General features: G+C 49.2%; 1 protein-coding gene across 1 annotated transcript in view; it reads right to left on the bottom strand.

The window, feature by feature from the left end:
- ITGB3 (integrin subunit beta 3) overlaps positions 1-24767 on the bottom strand; it is a 54222-nt gene that overhangs the window by 18342 nt on the left and 11113 nt on the right. The window contains exons 2-11 of the mRNA XM_037491897.2: positions 21540-21625; positions 14422-14617; positions 12278-12530; positions 9829-9991; positions 9064-9225; positions 7387-7482; positions 6895-6984; positions 6077-6211; positions 4500-4929; positions 686-908 (exon numbers count right to left, since the gene is read on the bottom strand). Of these exons, the coding sequence (XP_037347794.1) occupies positions 686-908; positions 4500-4929; positions 6077-6211; positions 6895-6984; positions 7387-7482; positions 9064-9225; positions 9829-9991; positions 12278-12530; positions 14422-14617; positions 21540-21625 (1834 nt within the window). The remainder of the gene's footprint in view (positions 1-685; positions 909-4499; positions 4930-6076; positions 6212-6894; positions 6985-7386; positions 7483-9063; positions 9226-9828; positions 9992-12277; positions 12531-14421; positions 14618-21539; positions 21626-24767) is intronic.

Here is a 24767-nt window from a genome sequence, read left to right as displayed (position 1 = left end):
ACCCTCCTCACCCATAGGGCGGGCCTAGCTGGCAGAGGTTCCCAGGTCCTTTGTACAACTTCTTCAGGTTCCACCCAGGGCCAGGACAGGAGGCAAACCCCAGACCACTTCTGGGAGCCTGAAAGTCTTTGGGGACTCAGGACAAAATGAAAACGTCAGGTCAAGACTGAGCGTAGAGCATCAACCAAGCGTGGGCCCTTCTCAGCACAGTCCCCTGACACTGCAGGCCCATGAATCCAGTCCTCTGGACACAGTAAGAGAAGCGGCCTTGACACACATGCTGACAGCCGCTTCCCACCCAGGTGGGTGAGGTTTGCCCTGGTGAAATTCTCCTGTTCCATATAGTGTTGTTTGTAACTCCAGCCCCTGCATCTCCCACAGATCAGAATGTCAGCACTGGAACGTTCCCCAGAAGTTATCTGGGTTAGCCTTCCTCCCAACTCAGAGGGCTCCAGGATGTTACCCTATAAAAGGGGGTTTCTCCAAGCGGAGTCCAGCCAGTGCTATTGAGCCCCTTCATGGTCAGCTGTACTTCTGACTTTCCACAAAGCTGGCAGTGGAAAAAAGAAAGGCAAGCGAGCCACCCCCTTGGGGCAAACTCCTCTCCCTCGATGGAACCTGGAAAGTTGGGGACTTGCCCCCTCCCAGACACCCAGCTCTCTCCAACTCACTTCTCTGCACTCACTTCTTAAAGGTGCAGGCATCGGGGCAGGTGGGACACTTCTCACAGGTGTCCCCATAGGAGCCGGGCTGGATGCAGGTGCAGCTGCCGCACTCGCACTTGCCGCGGCCACTGCACAGCAGGCCATTGCTGGACATGCAGGTGTCGGTGCGCATGGTGCAGTTGCAGTAGTAGCCAGTCCAGTCGGAGTCGCACAGGCAGTCCCCACAGCTGCACTGGCCATGGCCTGAAAGCACACAGCCCCAGGGGCCGGCCAGCTGGTAAGGGACCACCCCAGGCCACGGGCTGCACACCCTGCTCTGCTAGCTAGACAGATGATGGTCCTCCTGGCTGGCGAGCAACTGGCTCATCACCAGGGGTGCCCTGCCCAGAGGGGACGATTCTCCAGGTGTCCCAAGGTATGACAGGAAAAGGCCCGAGCTCACCGGAGGGCAAAAGAGTCTCAGAAGCTAAGTCTCCCAGTTCTCCAACCCTTTTTCTTGCCCAATACTGAATCCTTCTGCCTTCTCTGCCAGGCTCCAGTTTGTGGGCTAGTGATGAGCTTTTTAGCCCTGCAGGCTGGGATGGCACTAAGCCCAGAGAGGGCACTCAGTGGCCTTGGTAGTGTAACTTGATGTTGGCAAAGGCCCCTCATGTCCCAAAACTCTGACATAGGGCTGCTGCCCTCTTCTACCTGACCTGAGAGGCCCCATGGGATTAGACAACAATAAAGGCCCCATTTGAACAAGCTGGCCCCCTCTAGCAGAGAATAAAAAGCCTCCTCTCGGCTTGCTGAAGGTCAGGGTTGTTAGATAAAACCCATGAATGCCATAGAGAAAAGCAGCAAGAAAATAAGAGAAGCTAAATGAATGAGAGTTTTCCTAAGGTGAGCAGCAGCAGAGACAACCACTAGCAACGACCTCAGGCAGCCTCCTGCAGGTGTCTGTCGACCTCCTTCCTTTCTGGATCTGCACTCAAAGGCCCCAGAAACCACTCATCTGTCTCTCGGGCTCACCAACGCCATTGCCTTTCCTGTCCTGATCCTCTTCTCAACCTCACCTTGGCACACATCACAGGTATCCTTGAGAAGTGTGGTGTGACAGCCTCCAGAGGTGTTTAGAGAAAAGAATGGTACCTATTTTGCAAACTAACCATGGAGACAAATATTCCCAATGGACAGAACTAGGCAGACAGTTGACTTGGCCTGGGGAGGTCAGGAAAAGTTACAGAGAAGAAGGAACATTTGAGTTGGGCCTGGAAGGGTGAGTAGGAATTTGACAATGGTCACCTGGTGGAAGGGAACAGCATGAATGGAAGTATGAGGGGGTGAGAACAGTGCAGATGGGCAGTTTACTGTGGTCGTAAGTGTGTGAGTTGTGATGGGAGGCAGAGCTGAAGGCAGGTTGACCCAATTTTGAAGATCTTGAGTGTTGAGCTGAGGTCTTTGGACTTGATCCCTGGACAATGTGGAGTGTTTGTAGATCTTTAAGCATGGGAGTGGCGGGACCTAGCTGACTGAGGCTTTAAAACAATGCTTCTCAACTGGGGGGAAGGGGCTGTTTTGTTTCCCAGGGGACATTTGACAACATCTTGGAACATTTTTGTCACAGCTGGAAAGTTGTTACTAATAATTAATGGAGAGAAGCCAGGGACCCCACTAAACATCCTACAACACACAGGACAGTCCCCACAATAAAGAATTATTGGCCCCAAATGCAGTAAGGGCTGAATTTGGGAGCCCATGTTTTAGAAGGTGATTCTGGCTGCAAAGAAGGATGCACTGAATTGAAGGTGCCCTAGAGAGGAGGAGATGAAATGTCTGCCCCCAGGAAGATGGGGAACACGCTCATCTGCCCCTGCTACCAAGTCTGTCTATGGAGCAGCGAAACCAGACTGGCAGGAGGGTGGGGAAAGAGAAAGACTGCCCGAGCTTGTGGCAAGAAACCTGGTACAAATGACTTACTGAGGAAGTGGGGCGGGGGTGGAAGGAAGCAGATAGGAGTCAACAGCTGATAGGAATGTGGCTCAGCAGGGACCCCCTTCAGTCTGACTCCACAGTGGGCTCAGAGCATGAACAGCACCCCAGAGCTAGCCTCACTGGAGGCAAAGGAACTGGCCTGTGAAACCTCTTGCCCATAGGTCACTGGCAGTTCTCAGAGAAGGGGCAGTTATGAGCTTTACCAGCTGCCTGAAAAGCAGCTGGAGGATGTGTGAGCCAGCCAGCGACTGGGCTCCACAGTGCCCACTATCCCTAGTTTTTGTCCACGGCTCCCGGGGAAAGGCCCACCCAGCAGTTGCCTGGCAGACTCAGAGGCCTCCACTTCCTCAGATACCCTTGTCCTATTGCTTCTTTTGTGGGTTAAACAAAGTGATCTTTGAGAAAAGGGTCTGCCAGGCCAGCCAAGGAATGAGGTTAGGAATGGAAGCCGCAGGCCAGAGCCAGCAGGCTGACCCCAAGCCCTGGCAGGGTCAGCCCTTAAAAGGAAGCCACAGTGTGGTAATGTCACAGGACAGGCCCTCCTCCAGCAAAAGGGAGGCTGAGCCTGAGTTCAGAGGGAAGTCAGAGGAGGTGGGTAAGAAATGAGGGCAAAGTGTAAAGAGGAGGAGGCAGGGAGGAAGGAAGGCAGCATGGGGGTGAGGAGTGGGAGAGGAAAGCGCCATTATTCCAAGGGAGAGGGAAGGCAATGGCTCTCCCTGTGGAGCCTGACCTTCTGAGCTGATGCATCACTCGCTCCTCTCCTTAAGAGCCAGCTCTGCCTCTGATACCCCACCTCTTCCATAAAACCACCAGGTCTCCCTGCCCACAGTGAATCTCTCTGAAAGACCCCTATAAGACCCCTGAGGACACTGCACTTTCAGGATCTGGCAGCTCTGCCTCGTGCTGTGAATTACCCTTAGATAATTTCCTCAAGGGTAAAACTATCTTATTCACACCTCTCTGTCCCACAACAACAGACAGCACAGGACCAGGCTCAGGGGAAAGCCTGGCCAAACTATGTTCATGGATAAGGCAGGTGGAAGAGTTCCTTGAGGAAAACGACATATACCCTGATATTTAAGGCAGGGGTGCTGACAACAGACCATCATGGAGATCATGCATCTAGTGGCTAGGGCAGAAGGGAGAGGTAGGGGCTAGAGAGACCACCGAGTCACACACTCCTGCTCATGAGCCCCTGCTTGTGGCAAGACCACACGGCCAGCAGCTCCAGGGAGGGACAAAGGTGAGCTGGGCTAGGAGTCTGAGAGGTGAGCGATCACGCCTGACCCCTGTTCACCCACAGGGACCGAGCACCTGGTACACAATGGGACAACACATGTCCCTGGGTTTCTGACACTGGAGAAAGTGATGACAGCACCACAGGGTCCACACCTGGGGCCTGGCAGGAAGTGGTGGAGAGCGGCCACTGAGAGGCTGCCTGGGATCCCTCATGAATGGGCTGGAGCTCGTGAGGACGAGCTGTTCTCACACCAGTGGGAGACAGGAACCGAGGGCCATTGACCCAGGCAGTTTTGTTTTGTGGCTGCAGTGGGGCCGGCAGCCAAAGGAAACAAACTCTGGCCAGGATCCCTCCCATACTGCCTCACGCCAGACCAGGATCCCCAGGGCTCCCTCGTCCCTGGTGCCCCCAAGATGCTCTCTGTGAGCCTCCCCTAAGGCAGCCCTCTCCCCCCAACAGGAAAAAGAAATTCTGCCATTGGAGTGGAACACCATCTACTCAGCCCTGCCCACTGAGCCTCACGGGGTCCACCTGGAGCCCTGGCCTATGTTGCCAGAGGCTGCAGGTGTGTGAGAATGTGTGGGTCCCAGGACGGCGGAGAGGGGTACAGGCCTACTCACCGGAGCACATCTCCCCTTTGTAGCGGACACAGGAGAAGTCGTCACACTCACAGTACTTGCCCGTGATCTTGCCAAAGTCGCTGCTGTGGCAGACACACTGCCCACAGAGGCACTCGCCACGCTGGCTGCAGACCGGCTGGCCCTCACGGGGGCTGCACTCATCCTGCTGCGAAGGCCGGTAGTCCTCTTCCGAGCACTCACACTGGGACCCCAGCCAGCCAGGCCCGCAGCGGCACACCCCACACTCGAAGGTCCCATTGCCATTGTTGCAGCGGCTGCTGGCAGGCTCCGCCTGGGCCTGGCAGGCGCAGTCACAGTCGAAGGTCACCTGGACAGTGAGACTGTCCTTGAAGCCCACAGGCTTGACGGTGAAGGACTTCTCCTTCTCCTGGGGGCAGCCCCGCACCTTGGCCTCGATGCTGAAGCTCACCTGGATTAAAAAGCAAGATCATATTTCAACACAGGTAGGCCCAGTTAACATGCCAGCCCTGATAGGAAGCTGCTCCCTGCCCTGACAAAGATGCCCAAACTGGGTGTGGTATCCTTCTGCTACCTGGAGTTCTCCTGCCTTCCTTCTACGTAGGTTCGCAAGGCCAACGCACAAGCCCCAGGAGAGTTGTGCAGGGTGGCATATCTGGCTGGGTACAGAGACATGGTCCACAGTCAGGAGACAGGTGTGTGTTTTTATGCCACAGGTGAAATCAAGCAGCTCAAGTGTCATCCTGTGACCCTCTGCGTTGGCCACTGAGTGAGCTGGCCTGATGGCATTACATCAGTGAGATGAAGCTCTCTTTTGCACCACACAATGCCACACTGTGTGCAAGCTCAGGCCCTGCTGTTCAATTTCCACATAACATTGCATCATCACTCATGCAATCAAATGCATTTTAGGCTGATATTTCTTACAAGGGGTGTGTGCACATGTGCCGAGAATACGGAGTCAGGTGGATGGAGATAGAGATCTACATAAGGGGAAAAAAATTCTTAAAACTATAAGGGTACATAGAGATACAGATGAGAGGTAGAGAGAGAGATATCCCCTTCCATCTGTCCCCCTTCACAAAACTCTTAAGCAGAAGCTAAGGAAAAATATTCTTCAATGAAGGAAAGCTCCTGAGGGAAAAGTGAACATTTACATTCAGAAATTCCCAAGGCAGGCATTTTCACTGTTCCATTTGCTGTTGAAGCTTCAGCAGCCAGAACAATGGCTGCCACGAAGTCCATGCTCAGCAAACACTCAAAGCTAACGCTGTTCTTTCAGCAATATCTAGTGGAGCGGGGGAAAGGCATTACCTTGGAGAAGGCTGGAGACTAGTTAGGAGCCTTCTGAAGGTAAGTATTTTCATTTGCAATTAAGTATGCATGAACCAACAGCCATGGCCTAGATGCAAGTTTTTAAAAACTTATGACGTCTACTTAACAGAGAGTTGAAGCACCCACTTCAGAGGAAGTGGGTGGCACCTCCATGCATCTGCTGGTAATGACCTTCAGGAAGAAGGCTCAGAGAAAGAAGGGGCAGGGCACCCACAGTCACTCAGAGGCGCGGGCCAGGGTCAGCCCCTGCACAGCCAACTCACCGTGTCTCCAATCTTGAGTCCAACACAAGACTTGAGGCCTGGGATGACCTCGTTGTTGAGGCAGGTGGCATTGAAGGACAGAGACAACTCCTCGGGCAGGTCACGCACTTCCAGCTCCACTTTAGAGCGGATTTTCTGAGCAGAAGAAGGAAAAGGAAGAAAAGCATGTGTGCTGTGAGGCAACTGGTAAAAGTCAATTCTATCCCAGGCAAAACCTACCTGGTGGCCCTGGACTCCCCCTGGCAGTGCCAGATGCTGAGGTTCACCGCAAGCTGCCAGGGCACCGCAGAAGCCTATTTCCTGGCCAGGGCCTGTTCCTTCTCAGTGTTCCCATTTGTGTCAAGGTGAATCCAAGTAAAATCTAAACAAGCTCTACCAACCTGCAGGCCTCATGGACATGCAATGGGGGGTGCCAGTCTGGGCACCTTTGAGCACTTTCCACATAATTTTTAATCAGTCTCACCTTCCCCATGACTCAGCTACCTCTTTTCTCTATTGTTGGAGCCCAGCTCTCCTGCATCCTCCACCCCCCCACCCCCCCCACTAATTTCAGGGCTCTGCTTCTTTCTCATTACCATCCCGATCTTCTCTTTCCCTCCCACCTGCTTGAAGCGCTCCCCTGTTCTCCTGACACCCCCTGGCATTCCTTTCTGGGCTAAATTCTTTCTCAAAAGGTTGCATCTGCCCACTGTTGCCATCATCTAACTTCTGGGAGAACAAAAGGGAGGCAGCGAGGGCTGCATGGTGGAGTGGCAGCCAGGCCACTGTGCCCTCCCAAAAACATGCCAAACAGGCCCATTCTAAGGCAAAACACTTACCCCATAAGCATCAACAATTAGCTGGAGAACATTGCTGGAATCAGCAGACAGGACCCCCACTGTGGTCCCTGGGATGAGTTCACTGTAGTTCTAGAAAGGAAGACCCAGAGGTCCAGAGCTGACTGAGTATCAGTGATAACCTCCAAAAGCCCTCCCCAAATCAGACTGAGGATCTTGAAATGAACACTGAGGGAAGGAAGAGATGATTTACTTGTCACTGCCAGCAATCTATGTGGCAGTTTTTCAGCCCTGAGCAAAACTATAGAGAACACCTCACACCTCTCAGCCCACTGAATTTCCCCACTCCACCACTACAAAATCAACCCCCAGCCAGCTAGGTGGGAGGAGGAGCAGACAGAGGCAGGAGAGAGGAATCATTAGCTCCTGGGAACATGTCTTTCCTGGTTGGGGATCGTGGCCAGTGCTAGCCAGGGCTATCTCCCAGGAACACGTCCCCACCCCCACTCCAGGAAGCCCCAAAGACATAGTCACCTGGTAGAGGTTGACGACCCTTTCCGTCACTGCAAAGATCAAATTGATGTTTTTCTGGGATAGCTTCTCAGTCATCAGACCCAGAGAGGGATAATCCTGGAAAGAGGGAGGAGATGGAGGTTAGTAAGGGGTCTCACGTAGCCCCCTGGGTTCTAAGCCTTAGAATTTGGCTGTCTGGAGCTGTGGTCCAGCCAGTGATGGTGCTCACGGCTTTTCACCCACGACCAAATCAAGGCAAGAAGGGTTAGCAGAAGCACAAAATCAGCAAGAGATGAGAACTCCAGTAAGAGATGAAGAGGTACAGCCTGGTGGTGTCAAAACTAAGCCCTTTTCTTCCTACTCAGGTTTGACGCACTCACACCATGGAGCAGCTTCCTCCTGTCTTGGAGTAACAGACACACACCTTTACCTCACACTCGTGGCCTCAGCGTGTGGCCACACACCTTTACCTCAGCGTGTGGCCTCAATCTTCCTTTCTAACCATCACTTACCCCTCTCCCTCTTCCACTTACCACAGACCTGGCTCACTCTATTTCTCCCACCGGGATGGGCTTCTTCAGTAAACCTCCACGTGGAGGACTCAGATCAAGTCCCACATTCCCCACAAGGCTCCCCTAAGCACCCCAACTTATAATACACCTGTCTCCTTTGATGACTTCAAGCCTTATTGACTATGCCACCCAGTTAGCGCTGACCATGTACCTTGTCTTATTAGTAATATATCTCCTCAACTAAACCGAAAACTCCCTAAGGGGAAGACCTATAGACTCTCAGGACCTCTGCTCCTGATAAGGTACCTTGCATAGAGGGGGGTCAATAGTTACTGGATCACCCATTGCCAGGTAGTGCTTAACTTGGATATTACTGATACCAAGGAATTCAAGCAACACTGGGTATGTGAGTAAGTTGTGAACACATCCCTGGGATCCTAGCTCTTACAAGGAGCTCATGAAATCATCCAGCTCAGGCTCCCGTTTACACAGATATACCTTTAAGCCACCTAGAAGAGGTAGTTGCTCTACTGTCTTTCAGAGATGAAGAATTCTCACCTCCCCCAAGATGCCCAGAGTATCAGCATCCTAAGGGTCTGTACGTTTTCTTTACTGCTTATGACAATTTCTTCTGTTTTCATTTCAACTTCTTTTCTCTTATGTAACCATGTACAGCCATAGAAGACATAAGAAGTCTTCTCATGCATCATTAAATCATCCTTTGCCTCCTTTCCTTCATACTAAATGACTGAGTCCTTTAACCTTCCCCCATATGACCTGCTCTCTGTGCTTGCGATGATTTTTGATCTTTTTCCTCTATTGTCTTCCAATAAGGGCATGGAATTCCAAGAAAGGGCTAATCAGTGCAGAGTGAAGAGAAAGGCTGGCTTTCCAGCTGGATCTGTGAAAGCTCTTTGGGTCCATTCTGAAAGCTACGCTGCTGCTGAAGGCTGTAAAGTGGTGGAAACACTGACCATGGTCAGGGCCATCTCTAATTCTCTAGTGGTTGTGCAGGTTGTACCCTGAAGGAGCGTTTTCAGTTGGTAGGGGTGGGAGCAGGAAGAAATGAACCCCACACCCTGCCCAGAGTATGGGCTGCCATTTTTATATTCACAGAGACTCTACCAGGCTTAGGGCAGCACTGGCCGTGGTGAACAGGAACCACATGTTGTACGCAGAATCTCACCATGGTCGTGGAGGCAGAGTAGTGGTTGTCACGGCCAACATGGCACTGCCCGTCGTTGGGCTTCACAATGCCCGCCAGCCTTCCATCCAGTGCTATATGAGTCTTTGCATCGGTGGTGAACACCAACAGGTGGGATGCATCACTCCTCCAGCCAATCTTTTCCTGTTTAAAAAAAATAAAGGGCCAAAAAGAGAAAGAAGTTTAGCCCACCGTAGGCAAGATCCAGGGACACTCCTGCCTCGGGGCAGGATGAGACGTCTCTGAGAAAGGCCTTCATCCCAACCCTTGGAGCACCAACTGGAGCTTTCCATCTTGGGACTTCGGGGTTTGTGTTCTCTTAAGAAAACAGTCTCATAGCTGAACACCTTTTCAACTTCAAATTGAAATAACTTCTCTGATGATAGTCACATGACCCATCTAGAAATCCACCTGCATCCGCAGAGCTGGGCTAGAAGAAATCCCATCTGAACAGCTGTGCACTTGGCTGAGGTCATGAGAACCCAGCCCTGACACTGGTACACTTCCAGAGATGCTGGAGAGAGCCCTCCCCGGAGGACACCAGGACTTTTGAGGTTCAAACAAATGTCAGTTCTAGCCAGGAAGGGAAACCAACTGTGTACTAGGAGCAACTTATTGCTCAAACCATAGGACCTCTGCCTAGTTCCAGCCTCTTGCTGCACACAGACATCTGCACTGTTGAGCCACTTCCTTCCCCATTTTGACATGTGAGAACCACACCTGGCACTCCAAGCCCTCTGAACTCACATCACAGACTGTAGCCTGCATGATGGCATCGAAGCCGCCCTCAGGGGCATCTCGGTTCCGGGACACACTCTGCTTCCTCACTTCCTCATTGAAGCGAGTCACCTGGTCCGTTAGCGTCAGCACGTGTTTATAGCCAAACATGGGCAAACAGGTGGTCTTCATACTGGAGAGGGAGGGAGACACCATGATGGAAAAGGCTGCATGGGAAGGGGAGTAGGAGGCAGTAAATACAGACAGTGGTTATAATAACCAGCTCTATAATAACCACCAGTGGCAGATGGTCCCCCCAACCCTCAAATACCTAGGCCCCATATTGACCTTACCTGCTGCTAGCCTAAATGATATGGAACTAGACTGCTTGGGTTCAAATCCCAGCTCTTAAGGCAATACACTAAGCAAAATAAGTCAGAAGGATAAAGATAAATATCAGATAGTTTCACTTATGGGGGAATATAAGAAAACCAAACAAAGGGTCAGGAAACAGACAAAACTTGCAAGATGACCATAGACTTGAGGCATACAGCTGGGGAGAGGTAGGGAGAAGGGTCGAAACAGGAGAGGGAAGAACACAAGGACTACGGTGATGGATCTCGGGTGTTGTGGCAGTGGAAGAACTATGGGGGCTACGCCTGAGGGGAGAAATCAAATATTGTCCAAAGATGAACAACCATGTAAGACGATAAATAAATCTCAGTTTAAAAAACTAAAAATTAATTAAACATTAAAAACAAATAAAAAATAAATTTCATATTAACACCTACTTTTAAACAGAAGGATGCATTAATTAAATGCCTTGTTGCAAGTTTTATAAGCGCTGTTAGAAAAATAACATCTCACCAAAAAAAATCCCAGCTCCTCCATTTATTAGTCATGGGGTCTCGGGCAAGATGCTCTATAGTTCAGCTACAAAAATGGGGACATGGGCTCCCTGGTGGCGCAGTGGGTTGAGCGCAGCGCTGTGAAGCTGTCTGCAGCCTCTGCAGTGCAGGTTTGATCCCGGCCAGCCAGGGAAATTCCCACATGGCACAGCAGACCTCTCCTGTCGCACCCGCTGCTCCCCTCAGCAGTGTATTTCAGTCAGTCTGCCTGTTCTGTTCCCCACTCTGTCTCTGATGAATCCTCTCACCCCCCGTGCATCTGGCCTGCACCCCAATTCTTGTATGAATAAATAAATCATTTTTAAAAAATGGGGACATGACAGCACATAACTTATAAGAGGTGTTGTGAGGCTTCAATGAGTTAATAAACACAAGCACTCTGATTGGAGGGAGACTTATTTGTTATCACCTTATGCTTAACACTTCTCTGAAGTAACACCAACACAAACATATGGCAAATGTTCATGGGTCACTAAATGTCCCTGCACCATTAATAAATAGGTCTGTGCCAGAGAGGACTATTTCTGTACCCAGCCTAATTAATTTGTTAGTTAAATTGATGACTGACAGCGTAGTGGGGAAATACAGAACCCAGACAGGAGGTTAAAAGATACATCATATAACTCTGAAAACACAAAAAGTCTTACCCATGTCAGACTCAGTCACTGTCATTTTAAATTAGGAAAGCACATGGATTTGCATGGCCTCCACCAATTAAATAAACAAGTCACTCAATCAATTATAAACCAAAGTGTCAACAGAGGCACACTTTATCAATTTACAGATGATTCAATGGTTCAATAAGTATAATTTCCATTTTTCTAGGACTTTATTTTAATGCTGCATCTTAATCCTTGTAGGATTCATACATTTGAGGAGTAGGAGGACACTGGAATCAATCCTTCTGAAGCCATAATTCCTCTATCTACTTATCCACAAATTTATCTTTACTTTTGGGCCTTCCTGGTGGTGCAAAGGGTTAAGACGCAACCTATGAAACTATCCACAGCCACTGCAGCATGAGTTCGATCCCCAGCCAGGGAGCTACCCACATGTTGCAGCAGACCTCTCCTGTCTCAACCCCTGCTCCCCTCAGCAGTGTATTCCAGTCAGTCTGCCTGTTCTGTTCCCCACTCTGTCTCTGGTGAATCCTCTCACCCTCCACACCTCTGGCCTGTACCCCAGTTCTTTTATGCATAAATAAATAAATAAATAAATCTTAAAAAAAAAAGAAAAGAAAAGAAATAGCCAGCATTATATTTACCAAAAAAAAAAAATTAATCTTTGCTTTTGACATCATTTCCTCCCATTCTTGCCTTTTTATTTGTAACCAAGATCAAGATGCTGATGGATTTTCTTTCTAGGTCTCCTAGCCTTGGATTCCATTAACACAAACTTCAGATCAACAGGCCCACTCCCTTGCCAGACAGGAAGACCAAGGCCAAGAGGAAATGTGATTTGGCCAGAAGGCGGCCAACAGATACCCAAGAACTAGAATCAGGAATCAGGATGTGGCCCTGCCTGGGGTCAAGTGTAGGGGTGCTACTCTGGCTTCCAGAGAAGGGACTTACTCATAGCAAGGATTTTTGAGGGCCGCTGGTGGGGAGATGTACATGTACGGTGACACGGGTTTGTCCACAAAGGCCCCAAAGCCAATCCGCAGGTTACTGGTGAGCTTGCGCATCTGAGAGGCCAGCTTAGTGCCCAGGTTCTGTATGCTGGACAGATCGTCTTTCATGGAGTAAGACAGGTCCATCAAGTAATAGATATCCACAGGGTAGTCCTCCACCTGCCGGACTTGGACGGAGAAACTCTTCGAATCATCTAGAAGACAGAAGAATGGAACTTTTCCTCCTCTTTCTCCCTCCAAGTGGATTTGGACATTGTTGGGATTAAGTAACTTCTTGATCAAATCAAAAGTAAAAGCCCTGGTCTCTTCTCTCCCCTTGCAGTTTTATTTCTCTTTCAATCTCTTGATTCCTCCCCCCATTTTAACCTCTTCTTTTCCATTCTAAAACTCTCCATCCTCTCTAAATGACCAGCTGTTTAAACCTCTAAGTCTCAAGGATCTACCGCCCTGAGTCACAGAAGTTTTGGCACTTTCTACGCTTCAAACCCTACAAAAGGCAGGAGGCAGGAAACTGCGCCCCTTATCAGTGCTTTTACTTTCCAAGGCTTCAGTGACCCACCATACGATGACATAATACAAAAAATGTAATAACTTTTATTACTTTATCATGTTTTAAGAGATCTATCTTGTTATTAATTATTATTGTTAATGTCTTACGGTGCCTAATTTCTAAATTAAACTTTATCATAGGTATGGATACATAGCAGGTCCTCAAATAATATCATTTCAATCAATATCATTTCATTATACCTTTGATGAGAAAAAAAAAACCTTCATTCCTGTCTAGGGTATCTGTCTGGAGTTCATAAGCTCCTCATGTCTGTGTGGGTTTTCTCTGAGTGCTCTGATTTCCTCCTATATCTCAAAGATGTGCACATTAGGTTCATGGGTGTGTCTCAATTATCCATGTCTCAATTATCCCAACCTGAGTGAATGTGGGGATGTAGGTGTGAGTGCACCCTGTGATGGGAGAGCATCCCATTCAGGGTTGGGTCCTGCCTTTGCCCTGAGCTGCCACCAGAACAGGCTGCAGCCACCTGCAATGCTGAACTAGAATAAGTTGGAAAATGAATGAATGAATGAATGCAAATTATTGTTTAATATTAGAATTGTTTGGGGTTTTTATTTTAGAAGTTCAGTTATATTTTCATGACCAAAAATATGCCTTAGTTAAATATGCCTTAGGAACTTAACTCTTGTTTACATCAAATTGCCAGTGTTAAAATTTGGTTTCATTTTATGTTGTTTCACTTAAAATCTCAGTTTCCAATAACCAATCAATCCCATTAAGAGAGGACTTAGTGTGTAGGGAAAAAGTAAAGTTTTTATATATATATATATATATATATATATATATATACACACACACACACATATATGTATATATACATACTCACAAGTGTGTGTGTGTGTGTGTGTGTGTGTGTGTGTGTGTCCACTGAGTACTGTTCTCAGTTTCAGGCATCTGCTGGGGCATTGAAATTCATCCACTGTAGAAAAGGGGGGACTACTGTATGTCCTACTCTTTGAATCCCATACACCTATCACATGCCTTGCACAAAGAAAGTACTTTCTTAAATTCTTCTTGATCTAATTGAAAAGCCAAAGTCAATGCTTCAAAAAGCCAGTCCCTTAATCTAATTCTTCCTCCTTCTAATGTTCTGAGCCTATTTTCTCTGCCCCTGTGCTCCTGTGCCAATATCACATGAAAAGGGGACTTAAAATTGCTTTCTTATCTTATATCTCATTTCAGCCTCAATACAAAGCTACAAGCTTTGTATAAAACAGACTTTGGGGGAAAGAAACAAATGTTTTTTGAAGACCTACTATGTTAGGAGGGTTAAGTAACTTACTCAAGGTCAAATAGCTAATACATGGAAGAACTGAGATTCAAATTCAGATCTGACTCAAAGTCTCAACATCTTCCATTTTCTTGCATTCTGCACATAATTTCCCCTCATCCCTCATCCCCTCCTCCCTCATTTCTGTTTTGAGCTGTTTCCTGCTCAGGTTTCCTGCCCAGACTGCCACTGTGCCCTGTTCCCATCTGCCCAGGCCCTCTGCCCATAAGTGCCCCAGCCCTACCTGGCCGTAACCGCAGTGCAATCCTCTGGGGACTGACTTGAACAACCTGGGAGCTGTCTCCAGAGCCCTTGTCACTGAGGGGCCTGGCCTCCAGGATCCTGGCCTCACTGACGGGGAACTCAATGGACTCCAGGGCACACTTATCCTTCAGCAGATTCTCCTTCAGGTCGCATCGGGGTGAGCCCAGAGGCAGGGCCTGTAAGACAGGAGACCAAGGGCAAGTCTGTGATAAGAGCTGCAGGGTCTCCCCGCACCTGCAGGCCCTGCCACCTCCCAGAGGCCTGGAGCTCACCCGGCACTTGGAGCCAAACCAGCATAAATGAACTGGCCCAGTCCTTCCCAAGAAGGCCGCTTGCGAGCCCATTGGGAAGCTGAAGCCTCCAAAGGCCGCATGGGTGACTACACATGGACTGGAAGCTCAGAAGTGGAGCAGAACAATAATAGACCTTTATCAAACTGCGAGAAACCCACTTGTGGGTCCCAAAATCAATTCAGGGGATCTCAGTCACCTGGTTATTAAAATGCAATAGAATAGAATAGAAAGTATCAATGTGTATAAATAGAAAAAGTAAATATTGTTTTGGACACATTTATATATTGGGGAGAGGTGTACAATACATGTAATAAATAATGATAGACAATGTGTTTCTTTTGTAGGTCAGAGTCAAAACACTTGGGAGATGCTGCGTTAAGGCACTGGCTGGGGTGGGCAATCCATGAGGGCAGGGGCTGTGCGTGTCTTGCCCCCTCTCTATTCCTAGCACCCCTTAGGACTTAACACAAAGGAGGCAGAGACAGGGGTGAAGAGCACAGGAGGAGGTTGGCTGAGACCACATCTCAGCTTTGCCACTTACTGGCCAACTGGTTCCTAGGGTGGTCACGTAACCTCCCCAAATCCACTTTCCTCAGCTTCAACACGAAGACAATGACAGTCTCATCCTCACAAGGATGTTACACAGGACTAAACATGCCAGTGCACACAGAACACCTGGCTGTTAGTTCTTGTAATGAGAGGCTCCATCAACAATTCCTGGGGGGCTCCCTGGTGGCCTAGGGGTTAAGTCTCAGCATAATCACCATTGTGGCCTGAGTTCCATCCCCGGCCAGGAAGCTACCCACATGGTGCAGCAGACCTCTCCTGTCTCCCCCGCTGCTCCCCTCAGCAGTGTGTTTCAGTCAGTCTGCCTGTTTTGCTCCCCACTCTGCCTCTGGTGAATCCTCTCACCCCCCACACCTCTGGCCTGTATCCCAGTTCTTGTATGCATAAATAAATAATAAATAAATTTAAAAAAATTTCCATCATGAATGGATGTTGAATTTTAAAAAAATAGGGGAAAATATAGTTCCTGGGGAAATCATTTATGAGTGATCTGCACACGCTTGGGCAAGCATCATGATGCCTGTCCCATGGCCTAAGCTTCCTCTTGGCCCCCTGATAAGGACAAGTGGAGCACCCTCCCGAGACCATGGCAAGCATCCCTTGGCTCTCTGGGGGCTCCATGTGCCTTTACACCTCAGTGTTGACCTGCCATAGCAGAAAGCACACGGGAATCAGATTCAATCCTAGGTCTGCCACTAGTTAGCCAAGTGACCTCAGATAAATCCTTTCATTTCTGTGTGCCTCAGTTTTCCCACCTGTTTGATAAGGAGTGGGGGGACTAGGTGACATGATGTTTTCAGTCCCTTCCTGCTCTGACATTCACAAAGTGAGCCAGCATTATGGGGACACCAACCCACAAGGGGGGCCCTTACCCTGCTGAGGGCACTGGCTGCCAACGTTGGAAAACACCTCCCAGGACTATTTCACAATATCTGGGCCCTCAGGTCCTTGACATCCCTGACCGCCATCCCGCCTCCAGCCATATCCAGAAGTCAGCTGAATAACCAGCCAGTAGCCCAGGACGGCTATGTCAACCACTTTTGAGCACTTGCTGCATGGCCAGCTCTGAGATAAGCACTTGACATGGATTCTTGCCATCCCCCTGATGATGGTTCTGCGATGCTGGAACCAGGATTCTTTTACAAGTGAGGAACCGAGGCTTGGCACTTTCAGAAACATGGAACCCAACCTTACAGGGAAGGAACATGAGACTTGGAGAAGTTAAGTCATCTGCCCAAGTTACAAAGGTAGGAAGTGTCAGAAGTGAGACCCTAACTCAAATGTCCGACTAATTCTCCCATGAAATGCAAGCTGTGTTTCATTCTAGGATAGAGTGAGAGTCCAGCAGAAAAGCAGGACGTGGCAGTGATGGTCCTGGAAAGAGCCACACCCGAGAGTGCCCCAATGAGGGACTTGAGAGGTAGGGGGAGGGTAGATAACATTCTGCCTCCTCAGGCCCCTGGGTGACTGGTAGGAGCACTTCCAGGGAAGGGACTGGGCTTCAAGGAGTCATCCACACTTGAAAATCAGGACCCTAACTGAAGACACCCCCAGACTCTCCCTCGCCTCCTAGCCCTCCTCCACATGAACAACACCAATGGCATCATAAACCAATGTGTCTGCCCCCAAAAGTCATAAGTTAAATCCTAGCCCTCAAGATGATGGTATTGGGGTGGGGGGTGGGCCTTGGAGGTCACATCACCCTTTCTGCATGTGAGGACACTTGGCAAGAAGACCACGTGGCACAGAATTTGCTGGGCCCTTGATCTTGGGATTCCCAGCCTCCAGAAACGTGAGAAATAAATGACGGTTGTTAAGCCACCCACCCTAAGGTTTTTTTGCTACAGCCACCTGAACGGGCTGAGATTAATGGCATGAGGGTCACCCTAACCCAGGCAAAGAGTGGAGAGGACTTCTGGAAGCCAGCAGCTTCCTTCTTTCTCTCTCAGCCTCACAGGTTTGAGGGCAGAGAAATGCATGAGCCACGGGAAACAGTGTAAGACTAAGTCTTCCTGGCCTTAAAAGATTCCAGCAAGGACATCGAGGGTCTTCCAACTCGCTGAGAGAAATGAACATCCTCGCCCACACCCAGAGCAGCAGTGGGGAGGACTCACAGCACTTGGAATTTTGTGCCCAAACTCTTCTTACGGCCCCTGCCTTTCTCTCCCCACCCCTCCCCTAGGAAAGCAGCATCTTTCCTGCTCAAAAGCTCCCCCCTGTATCTCTGATCCCAGTTGCCCACAAAGCCCCAGGAAGAAAACCTTCCCAAAAAGGCAATGATTGGACAGACCGAGATGCACTGAGGAGTTGATCCTTCCCAGAGCTGAGACTGGGAAGAAGAGAGGGGAGGAGGAGGCCAAGAAAATGAATGAGAACAACCCCCAAAGGGACTCATCCACGAGGAAGAGAATGCTTTGGCAGGGGGATTCCTCGGCCCTGCTTGCTAACATGACAGTGCCTTTGAGGAGGCTTGAAATGAGAGGCCTTGCTAATGATCTGTAGGCTCCTTATGAACTTCCTTAGAAATGTAAATACTAAGAAACAAAGCTGTCTCCCTCCCTCCCTTCTGCGGTCACTGACATGAGAAGTCAGGAACATAGCAGGCCAGGCCCCAGCCAAGCTCTCCCTGAGAGCCTCTTGTCCCAGAAACAGAGTGACCTCAACACACTCAGGCAACCTTCCCTTTCTTGACAACACAGGCTGAGAAGGGAGAAGAAATATCGCCAGGTTACTTAGAAAATGGGAAGGAAGGGAGAGGAATATTCAAGTCCCAGCTTCCAGTAAAACCGGATATTACATAAAAAGGGCAAAAATAACCAAGACCCAAGGGAAGATCATAAACACCGAGGTGGGAAGTCCCAGCCCACGTGCTGCATGAGCTGAATTCCCTCCCTTTCCTGGGAGAGCAACACATGCTATTAGTCGCATTTTCCATGAATCCCATTTTGGAAATTGTGCAAGTTCAGGCTGAATGACTATCACCTTTCCTATCTCACAGGGTTGATCAGGATTACCAAACACTCCAGCTCAAATAAACTCACATTGCTCTTTTGACTGACATCTGGTGAGGACAAGAAATCACCTGACTGTAGAGACAGAAGTAGTGTGAAGGGAACAGACTAGAGGAGAGGAAAGGGAACGTATTTTTGTTTATAGTTATTGGCATTCACGCCCCACTGGTTGAAGGGGAAGGAGCACTTTTAATATTACACTCACACAATAACAAGGTGCAGCAAAACTCTCAGGCTGAACATTTATCCTTCAGATTTAAAAAAAGTAGAAAGACCAAGTAACAGTGAAATAAGAATAAAATTACGTTAGGAAAGGAATTATAGTGGCCTAAATTTTCCTCTGCAGATGAAGAGAAGAACATGGAAAGGAAGTTCTACTGGAATTTTCTGCTTTCCAGGACCCAAGCCCGTTCTTACGTTGGATGTCAGGCTGAGTCCACTTTTGATGTACACTCTGGACAATATGAGAATCCTGAGTACTTCCCTTCACCTTGGGTTTGCCAAATTCAGGGGACTTACTTATACTAAAGAGTTATTGGTTGTTTAATTCCTATTTAACTGGGTGTCCTGTATCACATCGGCAACATCACCAGCACCTCCACACACCATAACCCAGATGACCAGCTGCTTTGATTTGCCAGATCTTCTATCATAACCATTCATTCTGATGCAATAGGTCCAGGGTCCATGCTGGGAAATTTTTATATTTAATTAGCACCCATGGTGATTCTCACCACCAGGCAAGTTTGGAAGGTTCTAGATTCCATCATGGTACCACTGAGATCAAGACCAGAAGTTGAATCTCTGTGTGGGGCCAGCCTCTGTGCTAGATTCAGGGCCCAGAGATCGCACACACCCCAACCCGTGTCAGCATCGGAAGCCCCTCCCCCTGCCCCCCAGGAACACACCCTAGGCAGATGGGCCAGCTTTCCTACTGCCAAGCGCTTGCTCTCCACACCCAGCCGTCCTCTAGGACCAAGGGAGAGCGGAGCCCAACCAGTTGTTTTTCCAGGCACTGCCAACCCAGCCTGCAGCTGGGGGCGCAGGCCAAGAGCAGAGGGCTCTCCAGGGCGGATTAGGCAACAAATCACATACAAAATGGCCCAGACGGTACAGTTTTGGGTTTTTAAGTCAACGACCAAGGCACTTTCAGCAGTGAAACTCAGCCTGTGCAGGGAAAGTCCTCAGGAAAAAAATAGCAGCCCTGCTCAGGTTCCAGCCTGGGATTCCCACCTCCCAGTTCCAGTGTGGGGGAGGGGAAGAGGGAGTAGGGGTGTCACACTTGGTCCCCCAGTGGGCTCCTCCACTGTGCCACTCCCCCCCACCCCTTGCACAGAGATAGTTGTAGTCACTCGCTCCGCCCTTGGCCTCTCCTACTTTCCTATTTATATTCCATTCGTCTAAGAAAATATCTTCTTGGACCTCCTACCTCCCCTCATCACTTTTCTTTGGTCCTAGCTGGACCCATTTCCTCTCTGACTCTACTACCCATTCCTCGACTGGTCCTGCCTCATCTTTGATTTTACCCTGCACCTTCCATCCCTGCCCTCTTCCCCCCCCCCCCCCCCCCCCCCCCGCCTACTCCAGGGGACAGGATTCACCAGTCATCAATAAATATTCTATACTTGCGCCTCCAAAATGGAGTCACGCAACCTAAGGGCTTTGACCAAGCCCCAGCATTCCACAGACACGTGACTTGTCCTGTGCTGCCCAAGAGAGGGGACAGACACCCTGAGAACGTCTTCTTTTACCCCAGACTCTGGGCCACAGTTGCCTGCATCTCCTCTTGCTTGGGGCTGACAAGGAGGGGCGGAGGAGCGGGGAGCTACCTTTGACTGGGCTAGGACTTCTCCCTGGCTCCTTCTCTGTCCCAGCAGCTTAGGTCACCCAGTCCAGTGAGGCACCCTCCCCACACAGTCTCACTTCTTCCAGGATTAAGTTACTGAATTCCAACTTCCTTGTCAAAGCGGCTTAATAATACCATGATGGCAACCCAGGGAGGCATCCTAAGGCCAGTGAGAAGGGAGGCGGCCACCTCACACTTGAGCAGCCAGCTCAGCCCAGAGGGGTGGAGAACCTGTGGGGGTGGAGGGGAAGGGCTCCCCCCACCCCCTCCCTGCCCCAGGGAATGTTTCATTTGCTAAATGAAGTCAATGTGGCCCAGATGTTGGGCAGCTGCCTCTGGAAGCAGTTCCCGTGCTGAACTGCACAGAGGCCAAGGCGGTGTGTTGTGGCAATCCTCCTCTGGGGGATAAACACAGCCTCCACGCTCACATCCCCCATCCCCCAACCAGCCTGCCAGGGAGGCTGCCTTATTAGGAAACTCAGCTGATTGGGAAGAAAAGCAGACAGAGAGAATGCATGCGGGGCTGGGATAGAGCCATCTTAAGACCACAAAGGACTGGGACATCTGTGGTAACAGATGGCCCCTCAGGTGACCGTAGAACAGCCAGCAGGAGTCCAGGTAACCACCTGTGGGGAGGATGGAGAGATAGGCCAATGACTCAGCCTCAGACTCTGAAATTACTGAAATCTCTCCAGCCATATTCACCCCTCACCCCATACATACACACCCCAGCTCATGCCAGCACCAAATTCCCATCCCAGCCACAAACAGCCATTCCCTCAGACACATTCATTCTCCAAGGCCCCAGACACAACAAACGCTCTGCCCAGACACAGCTAACTCTTTCCTGTTGCTCCCCCCCTACCCCCATCCTGACAAATTGGTCCAGCTCCTTTCCTCATTGACACCTAGGAGTCCCCATCATCAGAGAGGACATGGGAGGAGAGATCCACTATCTAAACACTCCCCCCACAAATGCAAGGTTTCTCTTTTATTTACCCTTTTAAACTGCTAGATGTTTTCAAGCAGCATCCTTTCTGTTCCTATAGCCCTTGCCTGCCTCTGCCGTCGAGATCCGAGGCCCTGGTTCCCAGAGGGTTCCATTGCAGCAAAAGGCAAGCAAAGTGTGTCACGGGGTAACAGTGACTATGGTGAGGCCAGGAGACCCCATCAATCAGGCCAAGGACAAGGCCATGTGGCCAGGAGGGTGATCCCAGCCACATCCCCCGAGACAGCTCACTTCAATATCCATCCAAGGGAAGGCTTCAACTAGATTTGCTCAGAAGAGACAAGAAGTTTGTGTATCTCGGAGGGAGGTGAGACGGCATGGTCAGTACAAGGCAGTCTGGGAATGAAGTGAGGCCGGGTATCTGCTCCTTACCTCGTCCGAGCACCAGGCACACATGGGACTCACAGCCAGACATTGCTGGCAGGAGCTCACGCCTCGTGTGGTACAGATGTTGGGCCCTGCAGCAGAGAGAAAAAGCAATGAGTGCCCAGTTTGGCTCAAAGAAGTAACTGGCTGCCCCATCCTTCCCGACATCCCCAAATGTCCAGGTTTACCTCTCTTAGATGCACACAAACACATCCTACCCATACCATAGACATTTACCAAACACCAGCTTTTTGCTAAGGAAGATGTAGAATGAGGAATATCTGGACAAATTTATCAGCTCCTTGAATTGATGAGGCTACAGTGATGGTAACTGATGGGGCAAAGCTGAGCCATGGCCCCAAAGTGTCAGATGATAACTGATGGCAAGGCTGTAATTAACAATGATTTGACACCCACATTATTCCAATGAATGGCTGAGGCCCAGTGCAAAGGTGAGGTGCCCTCTGTCCACTACACAGAGGATCCAAGGCCCAGACAGTCGGGTGGGGGTGACTCCCCAGCAGTGCCCCACAGGTCTGCCGGGGAAAGCAACTCCTCTGAAATCATCTCTGGCTTCCAGATACATACATTCTGGGATCGAGCACAGACTGTTTCAGGCAGAAGTGGGCTGATGTGAGCTGGAATGTTGGAGTCCAAAGGCCTGTATTTGAGTTCTAAATGCTCTTCTTACCAGTCTTGCCATGACCTCGAACAGCTCAATTCATGTCTGAAATGATCATATCTATCCCGTAGGATTGGTGCAAGAATTTGATGAGGTTAAGGAGAAGCATTTGGAATACTACAAACTACCATTTAAATAGGAACAATCTTCAATCTTCATGCTGTCAGAGGCTGACAGAGAAAAGACTGGGGGAGGCAGAGCAGGGGGTTGGGAGGAGCAGAAACAACCAGGGAGATCAAAATAGCCCCAAGAACACCAGGCATCTGCTGAGATAGGGGCCACCATTGGTCCTGCTTCCCCTCACTCTGCCTCCTGGCCTCAGTCAGACAAACCCCAACACTGTGGTGGCCCCTAGAAGGCCTTTCCCAACAGGAGGAGCAGGATGAGGCAGCCTGTGCTTCCCTGTGGCAGTCACCCTCACAATTTCTTTATCCAGTTTTCTAAAGCGACCCTTTTGCCCACAGCTCGTAAGACCTGCAAAGTGATTTTTGAAGAAATCACCCAGACCACTGTGGATACCCCCAAAACTTTCATGGTGCTGAATGTCTGTCCATTTTATTACCATGTGACTAAACTCCCTTCCAACATCTGGACAAAAATATACCCAGAAAATGTGCATGTAAACACACACACACACACACACACACACACAGAGCAATGTTAAGAAAATTATCCAGATTTTGGAAATAAAGCGAGTAGGTATCCTTTCAATGCAGTACAGGGTGTTAAACTCCCATCTTTGGGGATTATCTGATTTTCTAAGGATATGTACCTTTGACTTCTACCAATGAGGCAATTTTACCAACTTATTAGAGGTCACCTTGCAGAAAACCACTAACAATGAAAATGATTCTTGATGAGAACAATGTAGCTGATTCTTGGTCAACAGCATTGTAAATGGTTTCTGCCTGGTAGAAAAGGTAGCCCCCAAAGGTGAGTGTTTATTGCCTGGTAGAACATTAACCAATGTTTAATCTATTAGATAATTTATTTTAGCATTCCTATAAATGTCCTTCTTCAAATTCTCTGTTGAACTGGTCTTAACATCAGTTCTCTCATTAGTTAAGTTGAATAAAATCTTTGACATTTGTTGATTTGATATTTGCATGGATTCATACTTACAATTCTTTGAAAATTACACTTTAACAGAAAGTGTCTCAAGGTCTCACTAGGGGGGCAGAGGGTACACACACAATTAGTAGATTGTGGGGCTCACTGAGTCACCCACTAAGAATGTGGCTGGGGGAGTCATTTAATTCTTCTCAGTCTCAATTTCTTCAACTCTAATAATCCTAACATACCATAATTATTTTTCTGTCTGTCTTCACACTGTCACCCAACAGATTTTCAGCCTCTGGAGGCCTGCCCTGCCCTGTTCAGTCCAAACCAGCCCAGTCCTGGCTCAACAGAGATCCTCAACAAATATATTTTGGAGCAAATTGAAATGTTTGGACTCTGTCGGTTTTATTTCCTTGTTTTAAGCAACTGAGTTCATTTCTCCAAGTTACATAAAGAATTCCAACATAAAACATGTCAATGGGTTGAAAGAGTTCCTCAGACAATTTAAACTTTCATTCCCCTAAAAGCACTGAGCTAAATGTGGAGTCTTCAAGCATTCCTGGAAGTCCCAGGTTGCTCAAGGCATCTTGAATCTGTCTGACTTCCAAGGTCTCCCTGATTCTGCACATGGGGTCACTACAAGTCCGTGAGAAGGGACGTGGAGCTCCAGCCTCTGACTCAACAGCAGCCTCAGCATTATCTGAGCACCTGGAAGTTGCAGGACTGTGAGGTGGGGGTGATGACAGGGGCTCCAGTCTTGGCCCTAAAGCACCAAGGCCCCCTGCTGAGCTGGGACAGCCCTAAGCCCACCACTATCTGTAAAGAAAGAGGAGAGGTAGGCTGTGGATTCAGAATCCAGAATGTCCAGAACCAGCAATGTCACCAGGAAGCAGCCCTGCCACCATTTAGTTCACAGCTGCTCTTTCTTCCCAGTCAGATGTGAACATAGCTTTCTTCCCAGCTATGTGAACATAGCTCTTCACTGCCTTACTGAGAGTTCTGAGAGGAGGAGCAGCGCCTGAGATATTTTAGGTATCAGCCTCCCTCTTTGAACTTTCCATGGGAATTGGCAAGGTGGGGGGTAGATTTCTGGATATAAAGGCCATCAATGTTTACTAGGGAAAGGAGAACCAAAAGGAGGGCCCCCCCCCCCAAAAGAGTCAGGAGAGACAAGAGGACCTTGGGTGGTGTGGGCACTGTCAAATTGTTTTTGAAAACTTCCCAGTCTCTCCACTTATCCATTCATTCGCAAATTAGCATTCCCCCATGAGTCCTTGACTTGTAGCCACAATAGAAGGCCTTGCCAGATGGGAAATAAATAACAGCATGTCCCAGAAACAGGCAGTCCCTGACCCCAGAGAATGAGGCAGTGGCTGGGATCTGTTCTTTAGGAAATCAGGCCTGGAGGGGTCATGGTTACCCGGTTCCCCTTACCTCCTCTTCTTAATGAATCACAGGTTGATTTCGTGAGAAAGAGTGGTCTCCCCTAGTCC

Source organism: Talpa occidentalis, unplaced genomic scaffold (assembly GCF_014898055.3).
Source record: "Talpa occidentalis isolate TD23 unplaced genomic scaffold, MPIMG_talOcc4v2.1 talOcc4.7, whole genome shotgun sequence".
In the NCBI taxonomy this organism is placed as follows: Eukaryota; Metazoa; Chordata; class Mammalia; order Eulipotyphla; family Talpidae; genus Talpa; species Talpa occidentalis.
Note: the sequence above shows the minus strand (reverse complement) of the source record. Positions and strands in the feature narration are given on the sequence as shown.